The 23,917-nt window shown below is 49.0% G+C and overlaps 1 protein-coding gene across 3 annotated transcripts; it reads left to right on the forward strand.

The window, feature by feature from the left end:
- The first annotated feature begins 206 nt into the window (after window positions 1–206).
- Ccdc120 (coiled-coil domain containing 120) lies at window positions 207–22,961 on the forward strand. 3 transcript variants are annotated; one of them, XM_090326248.1, is made up of 11 exons: window positions 207–592; window positions 11,977–12,076; window positions 12,250–12,340; window positions 12,459–12,592; window positions 14,018–14,158; window positions 17,253–17,544; window positions 18,474–18,536; window positions 18,869–19,043; window positions 19,176–19,274; window positions 20,482–21,393; window positions 21,882–22,961. In XM_090326248.1, exons 3-11 carry the CDS (start codon window positions 12,292–12,294, stop codon window positions 21,994–21,996), a joined length of 1,980 nt encoding a protein of 659 aa, XP_090182374.1. In that variant the 5' UTR covers window positions 207–592; window positions 11,977–12,076; window positions 12,250–12,291; the 3' UTR covers window positions 21,997–22,961. The 3 variants fall into 3 exon arrangements, with proteins under 3 accessions (XP_090182374.1, XP_090182373.1, XP_090182375.1); XM_090326247.1 differs by lacking the exon at window positions 207–592 and adding an exon at window positions 8,868–8,955; XM_090326249.1 differs by lacking the exon at window positions 207–592 and adding an exon at window positions 11,860–11,889.
- The last annotated feature ends 956 nt before the right edge of the window (window positions 22,962–23,917 follow it).

The following is a 23,917-nucleotide window of genomic DNA, read 5'->3' on the forward strand; positions in this document are numbered from 1 at the left end:
TTTGAAGTGTGATGGTGGCTTATAAACAGCAGACTTGTGCACTGCTTGAGACTCCAGAGAGGGTGAAGGGCGCTAGTTCGCTCGCTGACGGGGCGTGGCCTCGGGGGGGGAGGGATCTGCTGTTCTCAAAAAAAAAAAAAAAAAAGCATGTGCGCACGCGCTTCCAGTTTCTTTGCTCCTGGCGCTCCCAGGGCAGGAAAATCAAAGACCCGAACTGGCGCCTGCGCATTTCGTCTCCGCCGCTGCTGTGGTCTCGCGCCCCGCCCCCCAGGCGCCCCCCACCTCACCCCACCAGGCTCGCACTCAGCCGAGGAGGTGGCGGTGCTGTCAGGAGCCGATTGACCCCAGTTAAAGGTGGGGAACGGGGATTCACCGCCTGTGGAGGGGCTGGCGCTTCGTTCCCGCCCTTCGGGGGGTCCTCCATGTGGCCCCCACAGCTAACGGTCGCGCGGTAGACCGAGGCCCACGGGCTGAGCGCGGAAGGGGATTAGACACTCGCCCTGGAACGCGCAGGGCGAAGCAAGGAGGGGCGCGCCCACTCTCTCTTGCTGGCCTACCTCGAACCTGCCTGCGCTTCGGTGCAAGGACCTTGGTGAGTAAGCCCTCGCCAGGACTATAGGGGACAGGGTGGGGTGAAAGCCAGGCAACGCCTATAAGGATATACCTGAGCGCGCCCCTGCGCCCCCTAACTCTGTGCCCTCACTTCTGGCTCCTGTGTGACTTCACTACATCATTTTAAAACCCTGAACCTTTCCCAGCCTTAGCCCCTAGACATTCCCAACCCTTGACCCTGATCTGGTATGATCGACGACCCCTATTTGTTCCTTTAAACCTAGTCCTGTCCTCCCACTCCTACCCCCACCCACCGCCAGGTTTGTACTCAGGACCTTTTGGCCTGATCCTTGCCTGACCCTATCCCATCTCTAAAGCCCATTTTGGACCAAGTTTCGATCCTGATTGTTGACCTGTCCCTCAGATGCACATACAAGTCTCTGAACCTCTTCCACTCAAGTGTCCTGTCTCCCTAACACCGATTTGATCCAGTTCTATCTTGATTTCTAATCTGTGCTTCTTTCCTTTCTTCTCACCCTGTCCTACCCTCCTGGTTCTTCTTTGGACTCCTAATCTCCCTCCTGACTCACCACCTTTAGGCAACCCCTTCTATTACTTGCCTGTCCCTATCCACAATCCTGTCTTATTTTTTCCTCTTTTCACCACTTCATTTTTTATTCTCATTTTGTACTGCTCTTTTTCTACTCCTGACCTTTATCCTGAACCTGCCCTTATTCCTATCGCACCCCATGACCATTGATTTGGCTCATCACAAGTCATGTCTTCTGGCTACTATCCAATTTTGACATTGACCCCTACCTTACTGTTTTGTCTCCCAGTCTAAACCTCACTGTATCCTCTGCCCAGCATCTTGTTTCATTCCTTTTGTGTGTGTGTGTGTGTGTGTGTGTGTGTGTGTGTGTGTGTGTGTGGTACTAGGGATTGAACTCACGCTGAATACATCATAGCCCCAGCCCTCTGTCCTGCTTCTTCTTTTTGGTGTATGCTGGTACTAAGGATTGAACTGAGGGCCTGGGTGATGTCCCTTAGCTTTTTCTCCCAAGGCTGGCACTCTACCACTTGAGCAACACTTCCAATTTCACTGTTTTGGAGGTTAATTGGAAATAAGCATCATGAACTTTTGTGCCCTGGCTGGCTTCAAACTGAAATCCTCATATCTCAGCCCCCTGAGTAGGTAGGATTACAGGCTTGAGCAACCAGCACTCAATGTCTAGCCTGCTTCTTTTCTTTTTAGATGCTAGTCCTGGGATTTGAACCCAGGGCCGGTGCACTGTCCCTGAGTTCTTTTTGATCAAGGCAAGCTAAATCTCCATTTCTAGCTTTGTAGAGATTAATTGGAGAGAAGAGTCTTAGGGACTTGCCTGTCCTGGCTGGCTCCAAACTGTGATCCTCAGATCTCAGCCTCCTGAGTAGCTAGGATTAGAAGCCTGACCCACTGGCACCTGGCTCAGGCTCCTTTTTATTTTTAAAATTGCTTATCCTGGCTAAAGCTTGAACCCAGAGTCTGGGCACTGTTCCTGAGCTTTTTTGTTCAAGGTTCATGCGCTACCACTTGTGCAACAGCTCCACATCTGGTTTTGGGGGGTAGTTTTTTTGTGGTTTTTTTGTAGATAAAAGTCTGACAGGCTTTCCTGCCCAGACTAGTTTCAAATCACAAGATCCTTAGATCTCAACCTCCTGAGTAGCTAGGCTTACACATGAGTCACAGGCACCTGGCCAGACCCCATTTTTATCTTCTTATTTTGTCCTTCTACCTATTCACATCTTCCTGACACCCACTTCCCATCCTTCTGAGCCCAGGAATGGGCTCCTGAGTTTAAAGGTTCTGTTGTTCCCAGATTTCTGAAGTAGATCCCAATACTTCTTTTAACAGAAACAAATAGCCTTTTTGAGCTCTATGTGGCTGACGAGGTTTTTGTGTGTGATTTCTTCCTCACCCCAACTCCATCCTTGTGATCTCACCTAGAGCTAGAGCTTGTATTTCTCTTACTGCCCCAGGAGGGCATGGAAATGTTCCTACGCCCCCTGCCCTCCACAACTGTGAAAGAACACCCTAAATTATTCAGCAACTCTCTGGGAGTCTGAGGTCAGGATCATGTTTCCAGCTTTGTTAGGTTGGGGGCTGTGCCATGGTAGCTGGGGAAGACAAGGAAGTGGGGAAGGTGAGAAAATACGTGGGGGTGGAGGGACATCTTAATCATAAGTGTATGATTCCTGCTTTCCTGTCCTGAAAAAGTCTCTTCTAGGTCAGGGCTTCAGGTCTTGGTAAAAAAATGGGATTGGGGAAGGAATTTATCCATTCATATTACAGTAACCAATAAACGTTGTGGTGCTAATTGCATTCCTGTTCTGTGGAACAGGTCTCTTCTGTGTCTGTGGTTGGGGTGGAGGGATATAAGCTATCAGAGTGGGTATTAAAATCAGCCCCATTTAGTTGCTGTAGTAGTGCATACCTTTAGTCCCAGCTACCTGTGAGGCTGAGGTAGGAGGATTGTTTGAGCCCAGGAGTTGTAAACCTGCTTAAGTAATGTAGTAAGATCCAGTTTTGTTTTGTTTTGTCTTGTCTGTTGTGGGGCTTGATCACAGGGTCTGGGTGCTGTCCCTGAGCTCTTTTTGCTTTGCTAGCATTCTACCACTTTGAGCAACAGCTCCACTTTCAGTTTTCTGGTGGTTAATTGGAGATAATAGTCTCATAGACATCCCTGCTTAGGATGGCTTTGAATGCTATCATCAGATCTCAGCCTTCTGAGTAGCTAGGCTTGCAGGCATGAGGAGTGTTGAGAATGAGTTTATTTTATTTTAAAGCCTGGAGTCTGGAAGGCTGGAGGTATAGCTCAGTGGCTGAACACTTGCCTGACATGTGGGAGGCATTGGATTTTATTCCTAGCATTGGAAAAAGAAAAGAAGGAATCAGTCCTATCTGCTAATAATAGTAAACTGAGCTGGGCACTGGTGGTTCATGCCTGTAATTCTACTTACTCAGACGGCTAATAATACCTGAGGATCATGGTTCAAAACCAGCCTGCAGAGGAAAGTATAAGACTCTTATCTCCAATTAACCATCAGAAAGCCAGAAATAGAGCTGTGGTTCAAAGTGGTAGAGGGCTAGCCTTACATGAAAAAGCTCAGAGACAGTACTCAGGCCCTGAGTTGAAGCCCCTTGACTGACAAAAAAAGACAGACAGACAGGAAGGCAGACAGGAAGGAAGGAAAAAAGAAAGGAAGAAAGGAGAGGTCAGATAATGATGTATAATGACTCTAACTGAAAAATGTATCCAGGGGCCTGGAGTACGGCTCAGTGGTGGAGCACATGCTTACCATATGCAGAGGTTGGGGTTCTATCCATAGCACCTGGTGCAAAAATTCAGTTCCTGTGTTTGGACAGTCAGAATTCTGATAATTTATTAGAATAAATTTGGTTCTTGCACATTTTTGACTGTATTTTCTATGAAGCCCAGGCTGACCTGGAAGTCCAGGCCATTCTCCCAAGTGCTGGCTTGTGCCACCCTGCCTGTCCCATACCTGCCCACCCCATTCTTGCATTTTTTTTGTCAGTCTTGGGGCTTGAACTCAGCGCCTAGGCCTGTCCCTGAGCTCTTCAGCTCAAGGCTAGCACTCCACCACTTGAGCCACAGTGTCACTTCTGGTTTTCTGGCAGTAAATTGGAGATAAGAGTCTCAGGGACTTTAGTACCTGGGCTGGCTTTGAACCATGATCCTCATATCTCAGACTCTTGAGTAGCTAGGATTATAGGTGTGAGCCACAGGCCCCCGACTCTATTCCTGTATTATTTTTTTGTGGGTTATGGGGCTTGAACTTGGTCTGGGAGCTGTCCCTGAGCTCTTCAGCTCAAAGCTACCACACTACCCTTGAGCCAAGCCCCACTTCCCATTTTCTAGAGATTAATTGGAGATAAGATTTCTCAGGTACTTTTGTGCCCGGGATGGCTTTGAACCTTGATCCTCAGATCTCAACCTCCTGAGTAGCTAGGATTACAGTTGTGAGCCACCACACCAGCTCCTGCATTTTTTTGCCAGTCCTGGGGCTTGAACTCAGGGCCTGAGCACTGACCATGGGCTTTCTCAAGGCTAGAGCGCTACCACTTGAGCCACAGAACCATTTCTGGCTTTTTTTTCTATGTATGTGGTACCAGGGAATCAAACCCCGGTCTTTGTGCATGCTAGGCAAGCACTCTACTACTAGGCCATACTCTTGATCCCCATTCCTGCATTTTTAATGTTGAGTAGGAAGAGGTCAGAGAATGAGAGGACAGCCCTGTTTCAAACTTCTGGTCTGGCAAGAAAGGAGATTTGGAAGCTGAGGTATCCCAACTCTGCTTATCTCAAATGCATCTGAATATATTTAGCTGTTGATTTTAGATAGCCATAGTTCAGACAAGGTTATCTGAGTGGGGGAAAAAAAACCAACTTTTCCAAATTTATCAGGTGAGACTTAGATACACCTGCTCTGTATAAAAAAAGTATCCAAGCCAGGTGAGATGGCTTACACCTGTAATCCTAGCTACTCTGGAGGCTGAGATCTGAGGATCATGGTTCAAATCCAGCCCAGACACTAAAGTCTGTGAGACTCTTATCTCCAATTAATCACCAGGAAACTAGAAGTAGTGCTGTGGCTCAAGGGGTAGGGTGGTAGCCTTGAGCTGAAGAGCTCAGGGACAGCACTCAGGCCCAGAGTTCAAGTCCCAAGAGTGACCAAAAAAAAAAAGTATCCTACTATATCTACTTGATTCTGTGGGGAGGAGTACTTCTAATAGCTGACACATACTCCCATTTATAGCCAGCCAATCACCATCCAAAACAAACTGTAAACAGATTGACTCCATTACTGGTTGCAACAACCCTGTAAGCTATATTAGTGCCATTTAAAAGATGAGGACATTGAGGCTGAGAAATTAAGTGACTTGTTCAAGAAGTCATATAGTCAGTAAATGACAGTTGGGCTAAACCCTATACACACCATTTACTAGCATTGGATGGGCTAAAGCTCAGTAGCAGCTGAGTTGAGGTTCAGAGGTTGGTCATCATCTACTGTTAAAAATCACAGACCATCTTGGTGCTGGTGGCTCACACCTGTAATCTATCTACTTAGAATACTGGTGCCTCGCACCTGTAATCTTAACTACTAAGATCTAAGGATCGTGGTTTGGAGGCAGCTCCGGCAGAAAACTCGATGACTTCTCATCAAAAAGCTGGAGAGGGCCAGGAGTTTGGCCTAGTGGTTAAAGTGCTTGCCTAGCATGCATGAAGACCCGGGTTCGATTCCTTGGTACCACATACATAGAAAAAAGCTGGAAGTGGTGCTGAGGCTCAAGTGGTAGAGCTCTAGCCTTGAGAAAGTCCAAGGACAGTGCTCAGGCCCTGAGCTCAAGCCCAGGACTTGCAAAAAAAAAAGCTGGGGAGTAGAGGTATGGCTCAAGTGGTAGAGGGCCAGTCTTGACCCAAAAAGAAGTTCAGGGACATTACCCAAGTCTTGAGTTCAAGTTCTAAAACTGGCACAAAATAAACAAATTATAGAGCAAGACAATGATATATGTGAGTAACTCTGGCTTGGTTGTCTGCCTGGCCCAAGAGGTCCAGAACCTCCTTCCTCCCGCACCAACCCACGTCTGTGTTTACTGTTGTCATTATCCATCACTGGTAATGTGCATTTCCTTCCACTCTGAAACTTTTTCCCTAATTCTTTTGGCCTCTGAAAACTATCTTTTGCCCATCTATAGACAAGGGAATCTAGGCTTTGAAACTCAAGCTGCAGGATCAGGACTTTGGCCTGGTGGTAGAGTACTTGCCTAGTATACACGAAGCCCTGGGTTCTTTTCTTTGGTACCGCATACATAGAAAAAGCCGGAAGTAGTGCTGTGGCTCAAGTGGTAGAGTGCTAGCCTTGAGAAAGTTTAAGGACAATGCCCAGGCCCTGAGTTCAAGCCCCAGGACTGGCAAAAAGGGGGGGGGGGAAGAAAAGAAAAGAAAGAAAGGAAGCAAGAAAGAGAAAGAAAGAAAGAAAGAAAGAAAGAAAGAAAGAAAGAAAGAAAGAAAGAAAGAAAAGAAACGAAACTTAAGCTGCGTTGCTGGCCAGACTTGTCCCTCTTGGCCCTGGTTTTAACTCCTCCCTTCCCGCCATCTTTCATGGCCAAGAAGACATACCCCACCCACATCCAGCTAGACCTCTACCTGCACAATACCACCAGTGCTGAGGGAAGGGAGGGGGTGGGAGATGCAATGAAAGGGTCCTTTGTGTCCCACACCGGAAATCTCACCCCCAGGAAGATAGGTGGGCAGGGATGGCCAGAGGCCTTAATAGCTTGTGACAGAGGGAGTTCTTCTATAGAGGCTTGGCTCACCTGCCAAGTTGGGAGGGAACATTCCTCACACTCTGCCTGTCCCTGGCATGGCAGGGGCTGCTGCTGAGGCTTGGGTTAGGCTTGGCCCTGAGGTCACAGAGCAGATGGTCTCCTGTGGGGCACAGGCTGTGTGGTGTGTGCAGGGGAGAGGCCCAGAGCGCAAATGTAGCTGTGAGGGACCTGTACCTCGTAGATCTTAGAGCCCTCAAGTCTTAGTGTAGCATGAAGCCTAACTTTTTTTTTTTTGCCAGTCCGGGGGCTTGAATTTAAGGTCTGGGCAGTGTCCTTGAGCTTTCTCACTCTACCACTTGAGCCACAGCACCACTTCCAGCTTTTTCTGTGTATATGGTGCCAAGGAATTGAACCCAGGGCTTTGTGCAGGCTAGGCAAGCACTCTACCACTAGGCCATGCTCCTGGCCTGAAACATGACTCTTGACCTGAAATGGTAAGGACAAGGAATGGGTGAGACTAAGAAAGGACATGAAGAAGCATGAATTCCCCTTTCTCTACCAACCTTCAGAAATAGTTTCTGTCTGTCTGCAGCACAGGATCCAATCCTTGACTTATGCTTTTACTCACTCTTAGTGTGCCATGATTTCAATCAGGCCTCTTCACCTATAAAGTGGCTCTGAGGAGGCTGGCTCTTTGCCATTCCTCAAGTTTGTAAGGCTTAAGTTGTGTTCTGTTTACTAGGATTATTTCTTCTGGAGCTGTGGAATGTGGTAGAGTCCTGAGACCTGACCTCTCCTTAGAAAGATCCACTTCCTCTGTGCTTAACTAGGAAAACTATTACTCTAGTGATTGGAAGAAATGCTCCTCAAGACCTCCTCCCACTTCTCTAGGGGGTACAAGGTTTGAACTCAGGGTCTCACATTTGCTGGGCTCACTTAATTTTTGCTCTGTCCCTTGAGCCATACCTCTAGCCTAGTTTGTGTGTGTGTGTGTGTGTGTGTGTGTGTGTGTGTGTGTGTGTGTGTGTGCATGCGCGCCTGTTCTGAGGTTTAAACTTGGATCCTGATCTCTGTCCCTGAGCTTTTTCTTCTCTTTCTCAAGGCTACTGCTCTTCCACTTGAACCACAACTCCACTTCTGTTTTTGTTTTTGTTTTTTTTGCTGGAAATAAGAGTCTTATGAGCCAGCACCTGGTAGTTCATGCCTGTAATCCTAGCTACTCAGGAGTCTGAGATCTGAGGATCATGGTTCAAAGCCAGCCTGGGCACAAAGGTCCATCAGATTCTTATCTCCAATTAACTACCAGAAAACCGAAGTGGAGCTGTGGCTCAAAGTGGCTCAAAGTGATAGAGAGCCAGCCTTGAGCTAAAGAGCTCAGGGACAGCACTGATGCCCAGAGTTGAAGCCCCAAGACAGACTGACTGGCAAGAAAAAAAGTCATGGACTTTCCTGCCTGACTTAGCTTCACATTGTGATTTTCTGGATCTCAGCTTCTGGAGTACCTAGAGTTATGAGTGTGTTACTGGGGCCTGATCCCCAAACCTTCTCTTAAACCTACCCGTAGGAGAGGTGGGGAAGGTAGCATAGGTGCCTTGGGAATGTGATGTTCTCTGCTGAAAAGCACAAACGCAATCCATATTTGAGGCCTCTGTGTACTTTATGGCTTTCTAGCCTCCATTCCCAAGGTATTTGCTTGGGTGGGCAGACTCTGGTCCACTGTGAATCCGAATAGCCAGAGAGGCAGCAGCTGGATTCACCCATGACTCCAGTTCTTTACTAGCTATCTGGCTTGAAGTAACTTCTTGGTCATGCTGGAATGCCCTGAAGGGGTTTGGCCCCGAGGCTGCTGTCCCCCAGGGGTGTCTCTAGTCTTGGTGGCAGACAGGCAAGGGTTAAAAGGTGTGAGCCAGCCCAGTTCCTGGCCAGGTAGGCTGGGCCATTACCTAGTGGGAGGAGGCCAAGGCATCCGGCACTGCTGCTCTCTGCCACTGCCCTGAAAGCCAGGGCCTGGTTGAGACAACTATTTTATTTTTGAGGTACCTGAGGCTACCCTAAAGCACTCTCTGGCACCGGTAAGTACCTGGGGACAGTGAGCCCAAGGGTGTGAGGCAGGGAGGCTGGGGGTTGCAGTAGGGATTAATGAAGTTCTGTTTGAGAGCCAGGGCTGTGGCTATCTCACTCACATGGAGTGGGGGTGGGGTTCAGCATGGAAGGAGGTCCTGACTAAAAGAATGAAACCCAAAATGTCCAATTTCCTTTCTTGTGGTAAATCATTTCTTTGCCAGAAATGGGGGAGAAAGAATGGGGGAGAAAAGACGCATATGCCCCCCCTTTTCCCTCCTACCGCAGACTTCTTTTCCTTTCCTCACTTGCCAGGGTGGACGTGCCCTCCCTTCAACAGACCCTTTGACAAAGATCAGATTGAGCCATTGAGCAACACTTTCCAGGCATCTGCCTGCCCTCTACTCCATTTGTTCACTTACAATGATGGAACCTGAGGCTCCTGGGGTGGCTAGGGGGACACTCCAGATTTTGGGAGTGTTTATTTGCTTCAATGGTGGCAGGATGCGGAAATGGGGTCCCATTGACAGTGTTGGGGTGCCACCCAGGTGAGGTGTCTTGGTTGTAAACAGTCATTACAGCCAAGGAATTTCTTTCTCGGCTATGGTGTCAGAAAGGCAGACCTGAAAAACCTGCTGGGCTCGCCTGGGGGTGGGGGCTCTTCAGCCTCCTGCTGCCACTCATCCCAGCAACTGCACTGGGTGACAGGACAGAGCCCCGAGGTCACTGGGTGTGTATATGTGGGTACCCCAGGGGTCCCTAGGGACTGGTGCAGGGCTATATTAGGAGGAGATTTGGGGGATTCTCATTATCTCTAGCTGGGATTGGGACAGCCCTAAGCCCTAGGGCAGCTATGCGGAGGCAAAGGTTTAGGAGCCAGGTGTGGGGGTGTGGGGCGTTGACCCTGTGTCTAGCCTGCACAGTGACCCTATGACTCATGCTCTAGCTATGTCTCTGAGGTCAGGATGACAGGGTGGAGTTTGGGTTCCTGTGTGGACCCCAGGTTGAATTCTAATGAGGCTCTGAGCTTTCAAGGAGAAAGGATTGAAGTAGCTCCTGGTGGTGGAAGCTGGATGGGGCTTGGTGGAAGGAGTGAAGTACCGGCAGCGCTGCTTGGGCCTTTGATGTGTGGACTTATGAGGGGCCTTTGCAAAGCAAATACGGTGCCTGGATTGTAATAGGGCTCTAGAGACCTCTTCCCATGTTGAGAGGAGGGGATGTTGAGGAGGGATAGAGATTTTTTTGCTAGTGCTGGGGCTTGAACTCAGAGCCTGGGCACTGTTCCTGAGCTTCTTTGCCTTCAGGCTAGCACCCTACCACAGCACCACTTGTGGATTTTTCTGTTTATGTGGTACTGAGGTATCGAACCCAAAGCTTCATTCATGCTAGGTAAGCACTCTACCACTAAGCCACTTTCTCACCCCAAGGATACAGATCTACAGGGGCAGGTAAGAGAGCTCTAGAGAAACAGGGTACCTTATAGGCTTCTGGGCCATACCATGTGATATTGGGGAAGGGGCTTTAATTGAAGCCTTGTTGGTTACCTGGGACTTCCCCACACCTGGCTGCCATGTCAGGCCAAACTGTGGGTCTCCAGGAAGATAAAAATGGGAACTCTCTGGGCCTGTGAGATTCTTCCAGTCACCTGCTATGAAGATTAGGCCAGGTGGCAGGAGGTGATGTCACCAGGCTGCCCAGCTGGGGACCCAGCAGGATGTGGGAGGGAGGGAGCAAACTCCAGAGGAGAGGACGAAGGAGGGCTGGCAGCTAGCCAAGGCAGACTCTGTGGTCAGTCAGGGCTGCTGGGGCAAAGAAGGAGGCAGGTGGCATGTTATCTGGGACTGTGGACTTTGCCTGTCACAAATCCCAGCAGTGACTTCCTCAGGCTACTCTGAGGATCAGGAGGTGGGGGAGAAAGGACTGGAGGGACCCTGGTGTCAAATGAATTTTCCAGGATGGGTTCGGGTAAGTAGAGACATGTAGATTTGGGTTGGAACCCTTGGCTTTCCTCGAGTTAGTTCATTGGATCATTTGTTCAGTCAGCAAGTAAACAATCTCAGGGCACTTGGTGTGGGCACCAGTATTCAAGGTGCAGGGGATACTGATACAACAGGGCAGGCATATTTCCTGTGAAACAGGAGGAGGTACAATCTCTTTTCCAAGAGCAGTTGTTAGAAGGTATACAGGGGCCACCTCTGGAAGAAGGCTGAAAAGCAGGACTGGGGTAGTGAGTAGCTGAAAATAGCACTCCAAATGAGAGCCACAGCCTCAGCAAAGATCTTGAGGCCTAATGGATTGGGAAGCTCATGATGAAGCTGGTGGGGTTTGAGAAGCTCTAGTGAGGAAGAACATAAAACTTGGCCACGGAGGCCGGGAGTTTGGCCTAGTGGTAGAGTGATTGCCTAGCATGCACCAAGACCCTGGTTCGATTCCTCAGTACCATATATGTAGAAAAAAAAAAGCCGGAAGTAGTGCTGAGGCTCAAATGGTAGAGCTCTAGCCTTGAGAAAGTCCATGGACAGTGCTCAGGCCCTGAGCTCAAGCCCAAGACTGGCAAAACAACAAAACAAAACAAAACACACACAAAAAAACTTGGCCATGGGCTAGGATTGTGGCATAGTGGTAAAGTGCTTGCCTACCATGCATGAAGCCTTGGGTTTAATTCCTCTGTACTACATACACAGAAAAAGCCAGAAATGGTGCTGTGGCTAGCCTTGAAAAAGTTCAAGGACAGTGCCAGGCCCTGAGTTCAAGTCCCAGGACTGGCCAAAAAAAAAAAAAAGATTTAGCCATGTCCCTGACTCTAAGTCAAGTTGTTTGACCTTTATGTGCTTTCTTCTAATCATCTGTAAAAGGGGGTGGGGGGGGGTGAGGGGAGTTCTGGTAATAATAATCACAGAACTTCTATCCCCACAGGCTTGTGAAGATTCCTTATGGCATAGCAGGTAACTGTTCCAGGCACCCAGGTGATTAATAAGTGCCTGCAGTTGTTATACTTGGTTGAATCTGTACCACTAATTCTGTCTCCCCAGGCAAGACTTCTGGCTGTGGCCCATGGGCCTCTGAAGAGGCGTTGAAAGTCCGCCTAGCTTCTCCCTTGCTGTGTTCCCACTCAATGGGAAGGGAACCAAGGTACCAGGGCCAAGTGTGCCCAGGCATTGACATAAAATTTGAGAAGACAGGCCAGACAGGAGGGTCGAGCCCAGTGTGGGGGTGGGCTGTAAGAGCTTGAGAAGCTGGACTGGGATGGGGACGAGGGTGGCATGGGACACGTTGCCTAAATGCCTCCTGTGCATTACTGCTAGGCCCTGTCCAGCCATCAGCCTCGTCATCCTGACAGCACCAGGATGGAAGTCAAAGGTCAGCTGATCAACTCTCCTACCTTCAATACCTCAGGTCTGTGGCTGGTTTTCTGAGATTCTATCTCCCTATTTGGGAAGAATTGGTCTCTGGCCCCACAGCTACTCCAGATCATCCTGATCTCGTCACTGATCTTTGTACCTTCTGTGTGCAGCGTCCCTGTTTGGAGAGGCTGCCCCTCAGGTGAAATCAGAGCGTCTACGGGGGCTGCTTGATCGTCAGCGGGCCCTGCAAGAGGCACTGAGTCTGAAACTTCAAGAGCTCCGCAAAGTGTGCCTCCAGGAAGCGGTGAGGACCTGGCTCTAGGGGTGTCTGGTGGTGGGGGGTGAGCTAAAGACTGTCCTAATGGTTGCTGACTCATTCATCTGGGCTGTGGGTTTCCTGGTCCCTCTGTTTCCTCCAAGTTTGATTTGAGGTCTTGGATTCAATGCTAATAGGGTGAAGCAGGCCCCACAATCCCTTCTTGACTATTTAAAATCCCCTAGAGGGCTGGGAAGCTGGCTTAGTGGTAGAGTTGTTGCTTAGCATGCATGAAGCCCTGGGATTGATTCCTCAGTACCACATAAACAGAGAAAGCCGGAAGTAGACGGGTGCCTGAGGCTCATACCTGTAGCTGAGGATTGTGGTTCAGAGCCAGCCTGGGCAGGAAAGTCTGTAAGACTCTTCTTTTTTTTTGACATTCCTGGGCTTGAGCTCAGGGCCGGAACACTGTCCTTGGACTTTCTCAAGGCTAGAGCTCTACCACTTGAGCCTCAGCACCAATTCTGGCTTTTTTTCTATGTATGTGGTACCGAGGAATCAAACCCGGGTCTTCCTGCATGCGAGGCAAGCACTCTACCACTAGGCCAAACTCCTGGCCTTTTTTTTTTGTGTGTGTGGGGGGGTCATGGGGCTTGAACTCAGCCTGAGCGCTGTCCCTGAGCTCTTCAGCTTAAGGCTACTGCCCTGCCCTTGAGCCATGCCCCACTTCCTGTTTTCTAGATGTTAATTAGAGATAGGAGTCCAGGTACTTTTGTGCCAGGCCGGCTTTGAACCTTGATCCTCAGATCTCAGCTTCCTGAGTAGCTAGAATTACAGGCATGAACCACTGCACCCGGCTTGTAAGACTCTTATCTCCAGTAAACCACCAGAAAACAAGAATTGATGCTGTGGCTCAGTGGCTCAGGCCCAGAGCTCAAGCCCCACAACCAACTAAAAAAAAGAAAATAAATAAAAAGGACAAAAAAAAGAAAAAGCCAGAAGTGACACTGTAGCTCAAGTGCTAGAGGAATGGTATCCTTGAGGTAAAAAAGCTCAGAGTCAGTGCCCAGGCTCAGAGTTCAAGCCCGAAGATGGGCAAAAAAAGGGTGGGGGTTGGGTCATTGAGAGGCTATATGGAGATTTTTTATTTATTTATTTATTTTGCTAATCCTGGGGCTTGAGCTCAGCACCTGGGCACTGTCCTTGGGATTTCTCAAGGCTAGCACTCTGCCACTTGAGCCACAGCACCACTTCTGGCTTTATATATATATGTGATATCGAGGACTGGAACCTGGGTCTTCCTGCATGCTAGGCAAGCACCTATCACTAGGTCACACTCCCGGCTATATGGAGATCTTGACAGGCAAAAGAGAAATAACGTGTGTGGTTCTGAGCAGAGGCAGGCATCTTGGGAAGCTTCTATAGCTCTCCTGGGATATTCATTGCTTATTCCATTCCCACTGCCTTCTCCAGGAGCTCACTGGCCAGCTGCCCCCTGAGTGCCCACTAGAACCTGGTGAACGACCTCAGTTGGTACGTCGGCGGCCCCCTGCAGCACGTGCTTACCCTCCACCACATCCCAACGTGGCTCACCATTCCTTGTGCCCTGCTGAGGTGAGCAGATGAGTCTGGGGAATGGTAGATGGTGCTTGAAGGGGACGGGGACAGGCACAGGCATAGTGAGAATAGTAGCCATGGGAGGGAAAGGTTAAGATGACAAAGGGGGAGATCTTGAGGAGGTGGGGTCCCAGTATGATTTTGGTCCCTAAGTGTCAGGATGAGATTTTTACCTTTAGGTAGCTGAGCAGGCCCAGCCCTCATTAAGAAAGGACCTGATGGCAGGTGCTGATAACTCTTCTCTGTAATCCTAGTTACCCAGGAGGCTGAAATCTGAGGAGCTCTTCAGCTCAAGGCTACCACCCTACCCTTGAGCCAAAACCCACTTGCATTTTCTAGAGGTTAATTGGAGATAAGAGTCTCAGGTTCTTTTGTGCCCGGGCTGGCTTTGAACCTTGATCCTCAGATCACAGCCTCCTGGGTAGCTAGGATTACAGGCATGAGCCACCGTACCTCACTGACTTTTTTTTTTGCCAGTCCTGGGTTTGAGCTCAGGGTTTGAGCTTAGTGTCTGAGCACTGTCCTTGGACTTTCTCCAGGCTAGAGCTCTACCAGTTGAGCCTCAGCACCACTTCTGGCTTTTTTTTTCTATATATGTGGTACCTTGGAATTGAACCCCGGTCTTCGTGCATGCTAGGCAAGCACTCTACCACTAGGCCAAACTCCCAGCCCCCACCTCGCTGACTTTTATTAAGCTGGTCCTGGGACTTGAACTCAGGGCCGGGCACTATCCCAAAGCTTTTGTGCTCAGGGGCAATGCTGTACCACTTGAGCCACTTCAAGCATTTTGGAGCTTAACAGGAGATAAGAGTCTTATGTACTTTCCTGCCCAGAGTGGACTTTGAATCTCAAAATACAGATCTCTGCCTCCTGAGTGGTTAGGATTACAGGCATGAGCCACAGGCACTCAGCAGTGAGACTCTTGTCTCCAATTAACCACCAGAAAACTGGAAGTGAGCTGGGCATGATGGCTCACGCCTGTAATCCTAGCTGCCCTGGAGGCTGAGATCTGAGGATCTGGTTCAAAGCCAGTCCAGGCACTAAAAGTCTGTGAGACTTTTATCTTCAATTAATCACCAGAAAACCAGAAGTGGCACTGTGGCTCAAGGGGGTAGGGTGGTAGTCTTGAGATGAAGAGCTCAAGGACAACGTCCAGTCCCAAAGTACAAGTCCCACGGCCGACAAAAAAGAAAGAAGAGAGAAAGAAAGAAAGAAAGAAAGAAAGAAAGAAAGAAAGAAAGAAAGAAAGAAAGAAAGAAAGAAAAAGAAAAGAAAGAAGCTGGGCTGGGAGTTTGGCCTAGTCGTAGAGTGCTTGCCTAGCATGCAGGAAGACGTGGATTCAAGACTTTTTTTATTTTTTTTTTTGTTTGAGGATAGAAACAGCTTATTCTTTGATGATAATAATCATAATAATAATTGTGCATTTCAGGACAGTGATTTACATAATTATTGATTCTAATTTGTTGATGGAAAAATAGGAGTGAAACTAATAGAAAAATGTGGTATCATTTAGCTACATGATGATTCTTACTTTTATTTTTTTAAGAATTTATTAACGTTGATTTTTACATCATATTTTAAATGACAAGTTTAACATACAAGTGTTCAAGGAGGGAATCTCTATTTACAATCACTGGGACTTAGTATTTAGAACTCAATCACAATTAGGCTAAGGGTTTGTATGTCATAGAAACATATTAATTTATGAAATAAAACATTATGTCTATAGAGTCATAGATTTTTTCCGCCCTTTTTTCATATATTTTATTGTAATTAATAGAAGGGTTACATTATATTCACCAGATAGAAGGTGCATTACTTCACATACATTGACACCCTTTCTCTTGTCTTGGTCCCCATTTCCCTCCCCCACCCCTGCCCAGAGTCATAGTTTTTTTTTTTGTTTTCTTTTTTCTTTTTTTTTTTGCCATTCCAGGGCTTAGACTCAAGGCCAGAGCACTGTCCTTGGGTTTTTCTTCCTCAAGGCTAGTGCTCTACCACTTCGGCCACAGAACCACTTTTGGCTTTTTTCTATGTATGTGGTACCAAGGAATCGAACCTGTGTCTTAGTGCATGCTAGGCAAGCACTCTACCACTAGGCCAAACCCCCGGCCCCGGGTCATAGATTTTTATGTCAATGTAGTTGTGTTTATATTTCCAATACCATGTCCATAGCACTGGGTATGCAAATACTGAGTCCTCGCTCTTGTACTGTGTGGATCTAATAGCCACATACTAAGGATACCATGCGCCTTTTGTTCTTTTGGTCTTGACTTATCTCACTCAACATGATTCGCTCTAGATTCATCCACTTCCCTGCAAATGCCATTATTTTATCTTGTCTGTTGGCTATGTAGAATTTCATTGTGTATATATACCACATTTTCTGTATCCATTCATCTGCAGTAGGACATCTGGATTGTTGCCATTGCCTGGCTATTGTGAATAGTGCAGAGATACCACATACACAGAAAAAAGCTGAACATGGTGCTGTGGCTCAAGTGGTACAGTGCTAGCCTTGAGGAAAATGCCCAAGACAGGACTGAGGCCCTGGGTCATGCGCAAGGACTGACAAATCAAACAGACAGAAAACTGGAAGTGGAGCTGTGGCTTCAAATAGAGTGCTAGCCTTGAACAAAGAATCTCAGGGACAGCACTCAGACCCTTAGTTCAAACCCCATGACTGACAGACAAGAAAAGAAAATAGCGGCCCTGCTGCTGTCAGGAGCTGGTAGTTCCCACCTGTAATCCCAGCTGCTTTAGGAGGTTGAGATATGAGGATCCTGTGGTTCTAAGCCTGTGTGGGCAGGGAAGTTCAAGACACTTATCTACAATTAAACCACTAAAAAAACTGGAGGTGGAGCTGTGGCAAGTGATAAAGGGCTAGCACTGAGCAAACCCCAGGGACAGTGCCTAAGTCCTGAGTTCAAGTTCCAGAACCAGCACAGAAAAATAAAACTTAAATCCCTGTCCCAGATGATGAATAAGCTCTACCCATTAGGCAAATAGGCTTGTCCCCTAGGAAAGGCATGCCCCTCCATTGTCTAACTTCTCTATATTTGGTCCTTTCTATCTCTCTTGGGCTGTGCAGGAGCTGGCTCTTGAGGCTCTAGAGCGTGAGGTATCCGTACAACAGCAGATTGCTGCTGCCGCTCGACGCCTGGCTCTGGCCCCTGAACTGAGTGCTGAGCAGCGGCGGCGGCGACGTCAGGTACAGGCAGATGCGCTACGGAGGCTGCATGAACTGGAGGAACAGCTTGGGGACCTCCGGGCTCGCCTTGGCCTCCCAGTGCTTCCTCCCCAGCCACTGCCACTGTCCACTGGACCACTCATCACTGCTCAGGGAGTCTGCCTGGGTACACGCCTTGCTCAGCTCAGCCAAGGTGAGCCAATCCGCTGTGCAGCAGCAGCGAGTAGGAAAATGGGCCAGGGAATGGACTCTGGCTGATAGAGGTTGAAGGGGTGGGATGGTTGAGCAGCCATCCCAGAAGCAGGCAGACTTTAGGGGACCCACCTAGTAAAGGGAGTTGTGACAAAGCAGCTCTTGGACCAGGGTGTCCTGATCGGTATCAGGAGAAACCTGGAAGGTGAAGACTCAAGCCTGTGATAATCTTGCATTCAGGTAAAGTTGACTCTGTGTGTGTGTGCGTGTGTGTGTGTGTGTGTGTGTGTTTGTGTGTTTGTCCTGGAGCTTGAATTCAAGGCCTGGGTGCTGTCCCTAAGCTTTTTTTCCCCCTCAAGGCTAGCATGCTATCCTTTGAATCATAGCTCTACTTCAGGCTTTTTTTTTTTTTTGGCCAGTCTAGGGCTTGAACTCGGGCCTGGGCATTGTCTCTGAGATTTTTTTGCTCAAGGCTAGCACTCTACCACTTGAGCCACAGAACCACTTCCCCAGCTTTTCCTGGTTATGTGGTACTGAGAAATCGAACCCGAGGCTTCATGCATGCTAGCACTAAGCCACATTCCCAGTCCTAAAGGTAGATTTTCTTTTTGCCAGTCTCAGGGCTTGAACTCAGGGTCTGAGCCCTGTCCTTGGGCTTTCTCAAGGCTAGAGGTCTACCACTTGAGACACAGCACCACTGTTGGCTTTTTTCTACGTATGTGGTACTGAGGAATTGAACCTAGGTCTTCATGCATGCTAGGCAAGTACTCTACCACTAAGCCACATTCCCAATCCTAAAGGTAAATTGTTGAGAGTTGCAGAGGGTGAGGAGACAGAGGACAGGCTGTGTAGAAGAGCCTATCCATTGATACAAGGGTGGATCGTCCTGGGTTTTGGAATGACAGATGGATTCTCCCTTCTTACCTGTAGAAGATGTAGTTCTGCACTCAGAGAGCAGCTCCCTTTCAGAATCTGGGGCCAGCCATGATAACGGTGAGGACCCTGTCTCCCAAATTGCCACCAACCCTTTTCTGTGTCCCCTCAGAATATCTGTGGTGTTCAGCTTCTCCTCTACTTCTTGGCCATACCTCATCTTTCTATGGATGTCTCTCAGTTTTTAAAATTTCACCCCACTCTTGTCCCCTTAGCTCTAGAACATACTTATAAGCCCCTCCTCTTCCTTTTTGCCATTTTTCATTCCTTTAGCCCACTAAATCCTGTCCCAGCACTCACCCATTCTCTGCTCTCCTAGCTCCATCCATTTATTTTGCCACTCCCTGGGCCCCATCATTGAATTCTACCCCCACTCTTTCTCATCCACCCAGAGGAGCCCCGTGGTTGCTTCTCTCTGTCTGAGCGCCCCTCACCACCGAAGGCCTGGGACCAGCTTCGGGCAGTGTCTGGGGGGAGTCCTGAGAGACGAGCTCCATGGAAACCACCCCCATCAGATATTTATGGAGATCTGAAGAGTCGTCGCAACTCTGTGGCCAGCCCCACCAGGTAAAGGGGAGTCCCCTTTCCCCCTTCCCCAGGAGCAGGAATGGGATCCTGAGCCTGGGCTGGCAGGTGGGCCTGCTGGTGGGTGTAATCTCTAACCTGGGCCCCGACCTGGGCCTGCCCATCTCTGTCTAGCCCCACGCGCTCGCTGCCCAGGAGTGCTTCCAGTTTTGAGGGGCGAAGTGTGCCTGCCACCCCTGTCCTCACCCGGGGCACTGGCCCCCAGCTCTGCAAGTAAGGGGACAATGAGGGTGGGTCTGAGAATCAGGAGGGAACCATTAGTTCTGACTGGAAGTGTTGAGGAAAACTTTCTGAAAGGTGTGGGACATGAGCATCTGGGCTTTGAAAGGTGAATAGAAGTTGCCTTGGTGGAGAAGAGGGTGGAAATTGGGATAGAAGCATGAAAGCTTGAGTGTGGGCTTTCTGTGTCTTTTAGACAAGCATGTCCCTTCTCTGAATCTTTGACCCTTCATTTGTGAAACAACATAATGTCTGCCCTTGAAAGATAGAGACAGAAATTTTGGGTAAAGTGTACTGTTCCTATAGTTTTCTAGTAATCAGTACTTTTCATGATATTCACTAATGGAACCATCACAAGAGTCTGCTTAGGGGGTATTGTCATTTTCATTTTATAGATGAGGAAGCTGAGGCATAGAAAGATTAACTTATAAGTAGATTAGAATCCTAGTATTAAAACCAAGACAATTTTGACTCAAGATGAGGAGTGGGGAATCTCTGGCTAATGGGCTATATAAGGCCCACAAAATCATCTAGTACTGACAGGAGTGACACGTCTGCATTTTGCTGCCTGCTCATCATCTTCCTGTATTGATCATCTTGTATGGCCAGTGAATGAGGCTATAAATACCCAAAGGGCCCTTGGCAAAAAAAAAAGTTTCCTACTCCTGCTCTAGAGTCTATACTTTTAACTACTATATACTGTTTCTTAAATACTTTTCAATTGCCTAGTTGTCCTAGAGTGTAAATAAAACAAAATTCCTGACCTTTTGGGGCCTGCATTTGTGTATAATGACTGATAGAAATGGCTCATATTCAAAGTGGAACAGTATGGAGGCAGGTGTTGAATTCCAAGCCTGATGACTTAGGGACAGCACTGAGAAGGGTCTTAGCAGGAGCTGAGGGGCCAGGTGCATTTCTTCTTTCCTCATGAGCCCGCATATATCCACGTGTCCCTCTGTGTCAGCAGTCCTGTTTTGCCATATATTTTCAACATCCAGGACTTTCCAGTCTAGAATCAAATGTCAGCTGCCTATTACATACCACCATCCAACACCTGCATTCATGAACACATCTAACCTGAGCCCAGTTTAGAGATGTTGTAAGCAGAGGCTCAGAAAGAGATGGAGTGAGGAGGGTAATCAAACCATCTGCCTGATATTCTGACCCTATACCTGTTACCCACCTCCCTTCTGTGCCTCAGACCCGAAGGTCTCCATTCTCGTCAGTGGTCCGGCAGTCAAGACTCCCAGATGGGCTTTCCCCGGGCGGACCCTGCCTCTGATCGAGCCTCCATCTTCGCAGCACGCACCCGTCGCAGTAACAGCTCGGAGGCCTTGCTGGTGGACCGAGCAACAGCCGGAGGAGCTGGCTCCCCGCCTGCCCCTCTGGCTCCCCCTACTGCCGGCCCACCGGTCTGCAAGAGCAGTGAGGTGCTGTATGAGCGCCCCCAACCAACTCCTGCCTTTTCCTCCCGCACAGCTGGACCCCCAGACCCTCCCCGGGCTGCCAGGCCTAGCTCAGCTGCCCCTGCCTCCCGCGGGGTCCCCCGGCTCCCACCTGTATGTGGGGACTTTCTCTTGGACTATTCCTTGGACCGGGGCTTGCCCCGCGGTGGCAGCGGGGCAGGTTGGGGGGAGCTGCTAACAGCTGAGGTCCCAGGACCCCACCCCCGCCGAGACGGGCTCCTTGCTATGCTCCCCGGCCCACCACCCATGTATGCACCTGAGGGCAGCAGCCCCCTCCTCCGCAGCAAGGACCCCCACACCCGTGTCACCCGTACCAAGCCCTGTGGCCTGCCCCCGGAAGCTGCCGAGGGCCCAGAGGTGCATCCAAACCCTCTGCTGTGGATGCCTCCACCCACCCGGATCCCCCCGGCTGGTGAGCGCAGCGGCCACAAGAACCTGGCTCTGGAGGGGCTACGGGACTGGTACATCCGGAACTCGGGACTGGCTGTGGGGCCTCAGCGCCGGCCTGTGCTTCCACACGTGGGCCTGCCACACCCACCTTTCCTCCATGCTCGCTGCTATGAGGTGGGCCAGGCGCTGTATGGGGCCCCCAGCCAGGCGCAGCTCCCCCACTCGAGGAGTTTCACGGCGCCCCCTGTCTCCGGCAGGTATGGGGGTGCTTTTTATTGATGGGTAGGGGTTTCTTGAGGCCCGTGGCAGTGATGATCTAGGTTAGGGTGTAGCTAGCCGTGCTGATGATTGGGCCACAAGGAAACTAGCTGCAGCCTTGGTTGGTGCAGGGGCACTGTACCAGGCATGACCTGAATTAGTCCTTGGGATCTCATTAGAGGGGGATCTTGGGTGCTGGTAGCAGTTCTTTCTTAAGCTATAGAAGGAGTTTGAATTATTAACCATTGCACAATAATGAGCCTTGCTGCCAGGGTGCTGGGAGGAGGGGGCATAGGTGCCCTTTGCTTTTTCTCTTCTTTTCTCCATGCCCCGCGCTTGAGAGCCTGAAGGTGCTATGCTGTGCCTTGCCTACCTCCACCTCTTTTAACGAGCCTCTTCCTTTTTCTTTCTGTGTCTTGTCTGTCTTTTCTACTTTCTTTTCCATCTTCCTCACCTGTCCTCCGGATTCCTGCTGTCCCTTCTAAAGATACTACACGGACTTCCTGTACCCCTCGGAGCTGAGCGCTCGTTTAAGTAACCTGACGCTAGAGGGGGAGCAGTCTTCCACTTCTGACCCCCAGACCCCAGGGACATTGGTCTGACCCCTCCTGATATGCCTCCTTGTTGGCCTGGGCAGAACTTCAGGCTGGGGAGCACATAGCCGACCTCGCTGAACCCTAGGATGTGGTGGTTTCCAGTCCTGGAGATCATCCATCTGATCTTCCAAGGCCCCTGGCTCCCTATGGGACCAGGAACGTGTCTGATAAACCTATTTCTCCCTTCACACCGTTCTGGGAGCTGGAGGGCCCTCAGCTAGCTTCGAAGAGGAGAGGTGATATGGGGACTCTAAGCCCCTTCTTCCATTTCTGTTTACAGTTATAATTTAGTATTCACTGTCTTCACCCAACACTAGGCATTTTATTAAAAAAAAAGGGGGAAACTGTGAGTTTGTCATGGTTGGGTTCATTTCTGTCCCCATGCTCAGTGTGTTCCTTTCAGGAATCCCCATTCAACAAAAGGGACCATGGAGGGTCTCAGGGCCCTGTTTAGGGTGGCCAAAAGATGCTGATGTGAATAGAACTCCCTGCTTTTCTCTACCAGGGCAGTTCTTGGGCAGGTAGGCTCTCTGCCCATTTGTAGAATGATAGAATCTGGATGAGGAATGCCTGAAGGAGCCTCCGTTCCTGTCTGTAGCCATAGCTTCTGTGCTGATCATCTGCAATCAGGAGGTTGGAATAGGGATAGAGCCATTGAATGTGTTGCAACCTGGGATGCTGTGCTGGTTGAACCTGGCAACTGGCAGAGGCCAGTGAAATCCTCAGATGACATGTGGCCATGGATCACAGGACCTGTCACATCTTCCTTGGCTTTCCTTCCACTTATTGCTTTTTAAACAAGTCCACACAAGCTGTGTTTTCTATGATACCTGTCTGTGAGTTTCTGGAGCTGGGGGGGGTTCCCCTACCCCCTTTACCTGGTGTTAACTTTTCTTTTTGTACCAATGGATCTGGGCCCAAGATACTTCCCACACTGGAAGGGGATTTCTATAATAAATGTGTAAACTGAACTCTTGTGTTGCTTCCTTGTCTGTTTTGCTTTGGGGGCCCACGCCTCTAGTTATATCTACATAATACAATAACTCTGAGGCAAGTGTGGTGGCTCACACCTGGAATCCTAACTACTCAGAAGGCTGAAATCTGAGGATCAGGGTTCAAAGCCAGCCTGGGCATTAAAGACCATGAGACTTATATCCAATTAACCACTGGAAAAACGGAAGTGGCACTGTGGCTCGAGGGGTAGGGCTGTTGCCTTGAGCTGAAGAGCTCAGGGACAGCACCCAGGTCCAAAGTTCAAGCCCTACAACTGACCAAAAAAAAGAAAAAAGAAAAGAACCCTGGAAATAGCTTGTGATCTTGTCATGTTTTTTTTTCTTTGTTAAGATAGGGTCTGCCTATATAGCTCAGGCTGCCTCAAATTGGAGATCCTCATGATAAAGGCATGTGCCCAAGGTCTAGATGCATCATCTGTTTTGACTCTTTTATGATGTGAGATAACTTCTTTGTCTGCATGCACTCAGCTTCCTATCTAACTTCAAACAGGAACTCTCAATAATTTAGGGATGGAGGTGTGGCTCAAGTAGTGGAATGTCTGCCTAGCAAGCATGAAGCCTGGGTTTAAACTCCAATGCTGCCTTTTTTGGTCAGGCTCTTGTGGCCTGTAGCCCTAGCTATTTGAAAAAGCTAAGATCTTAGGATCAAAGATTGAAGTCAGCCTGATCAGGAAAGTATAAGACTCTTACCTCCAATTAACCACAAAAAGCCATAAACAGAGATGTTTCTCAAGTGACTGGAGGGGAAAAAGGCTAAGGGACAGTGCTCAGGCCCTGAACCGTGTCCTACTTCAGGCACAATTTTTTTCTTTTTCCAAAAATCAACTAATGATTATACATAATCTGCCCTCTTTATTCTCCTTATGTTAAAAAAAATATGTATTCAGCCAGGTGTGGGGGCTCACACCTGTAAT

The sequence above is a fragment of the Megascapheus bottae genome, chromosome X, assembly GCF_031878675.1.
Source record: "Megascapheus bottae isolate mThoBot1 chromosome X, mThoBot2.hap1, whole genome shotgun sequence".
In the NCBI taxonomy this organism is placed as follows: Eukaryota; Metazoa; Chordata; class Mammalia; order Rodentia; family Geomyidae; genus Megascapheus; species Megascapheus bottae.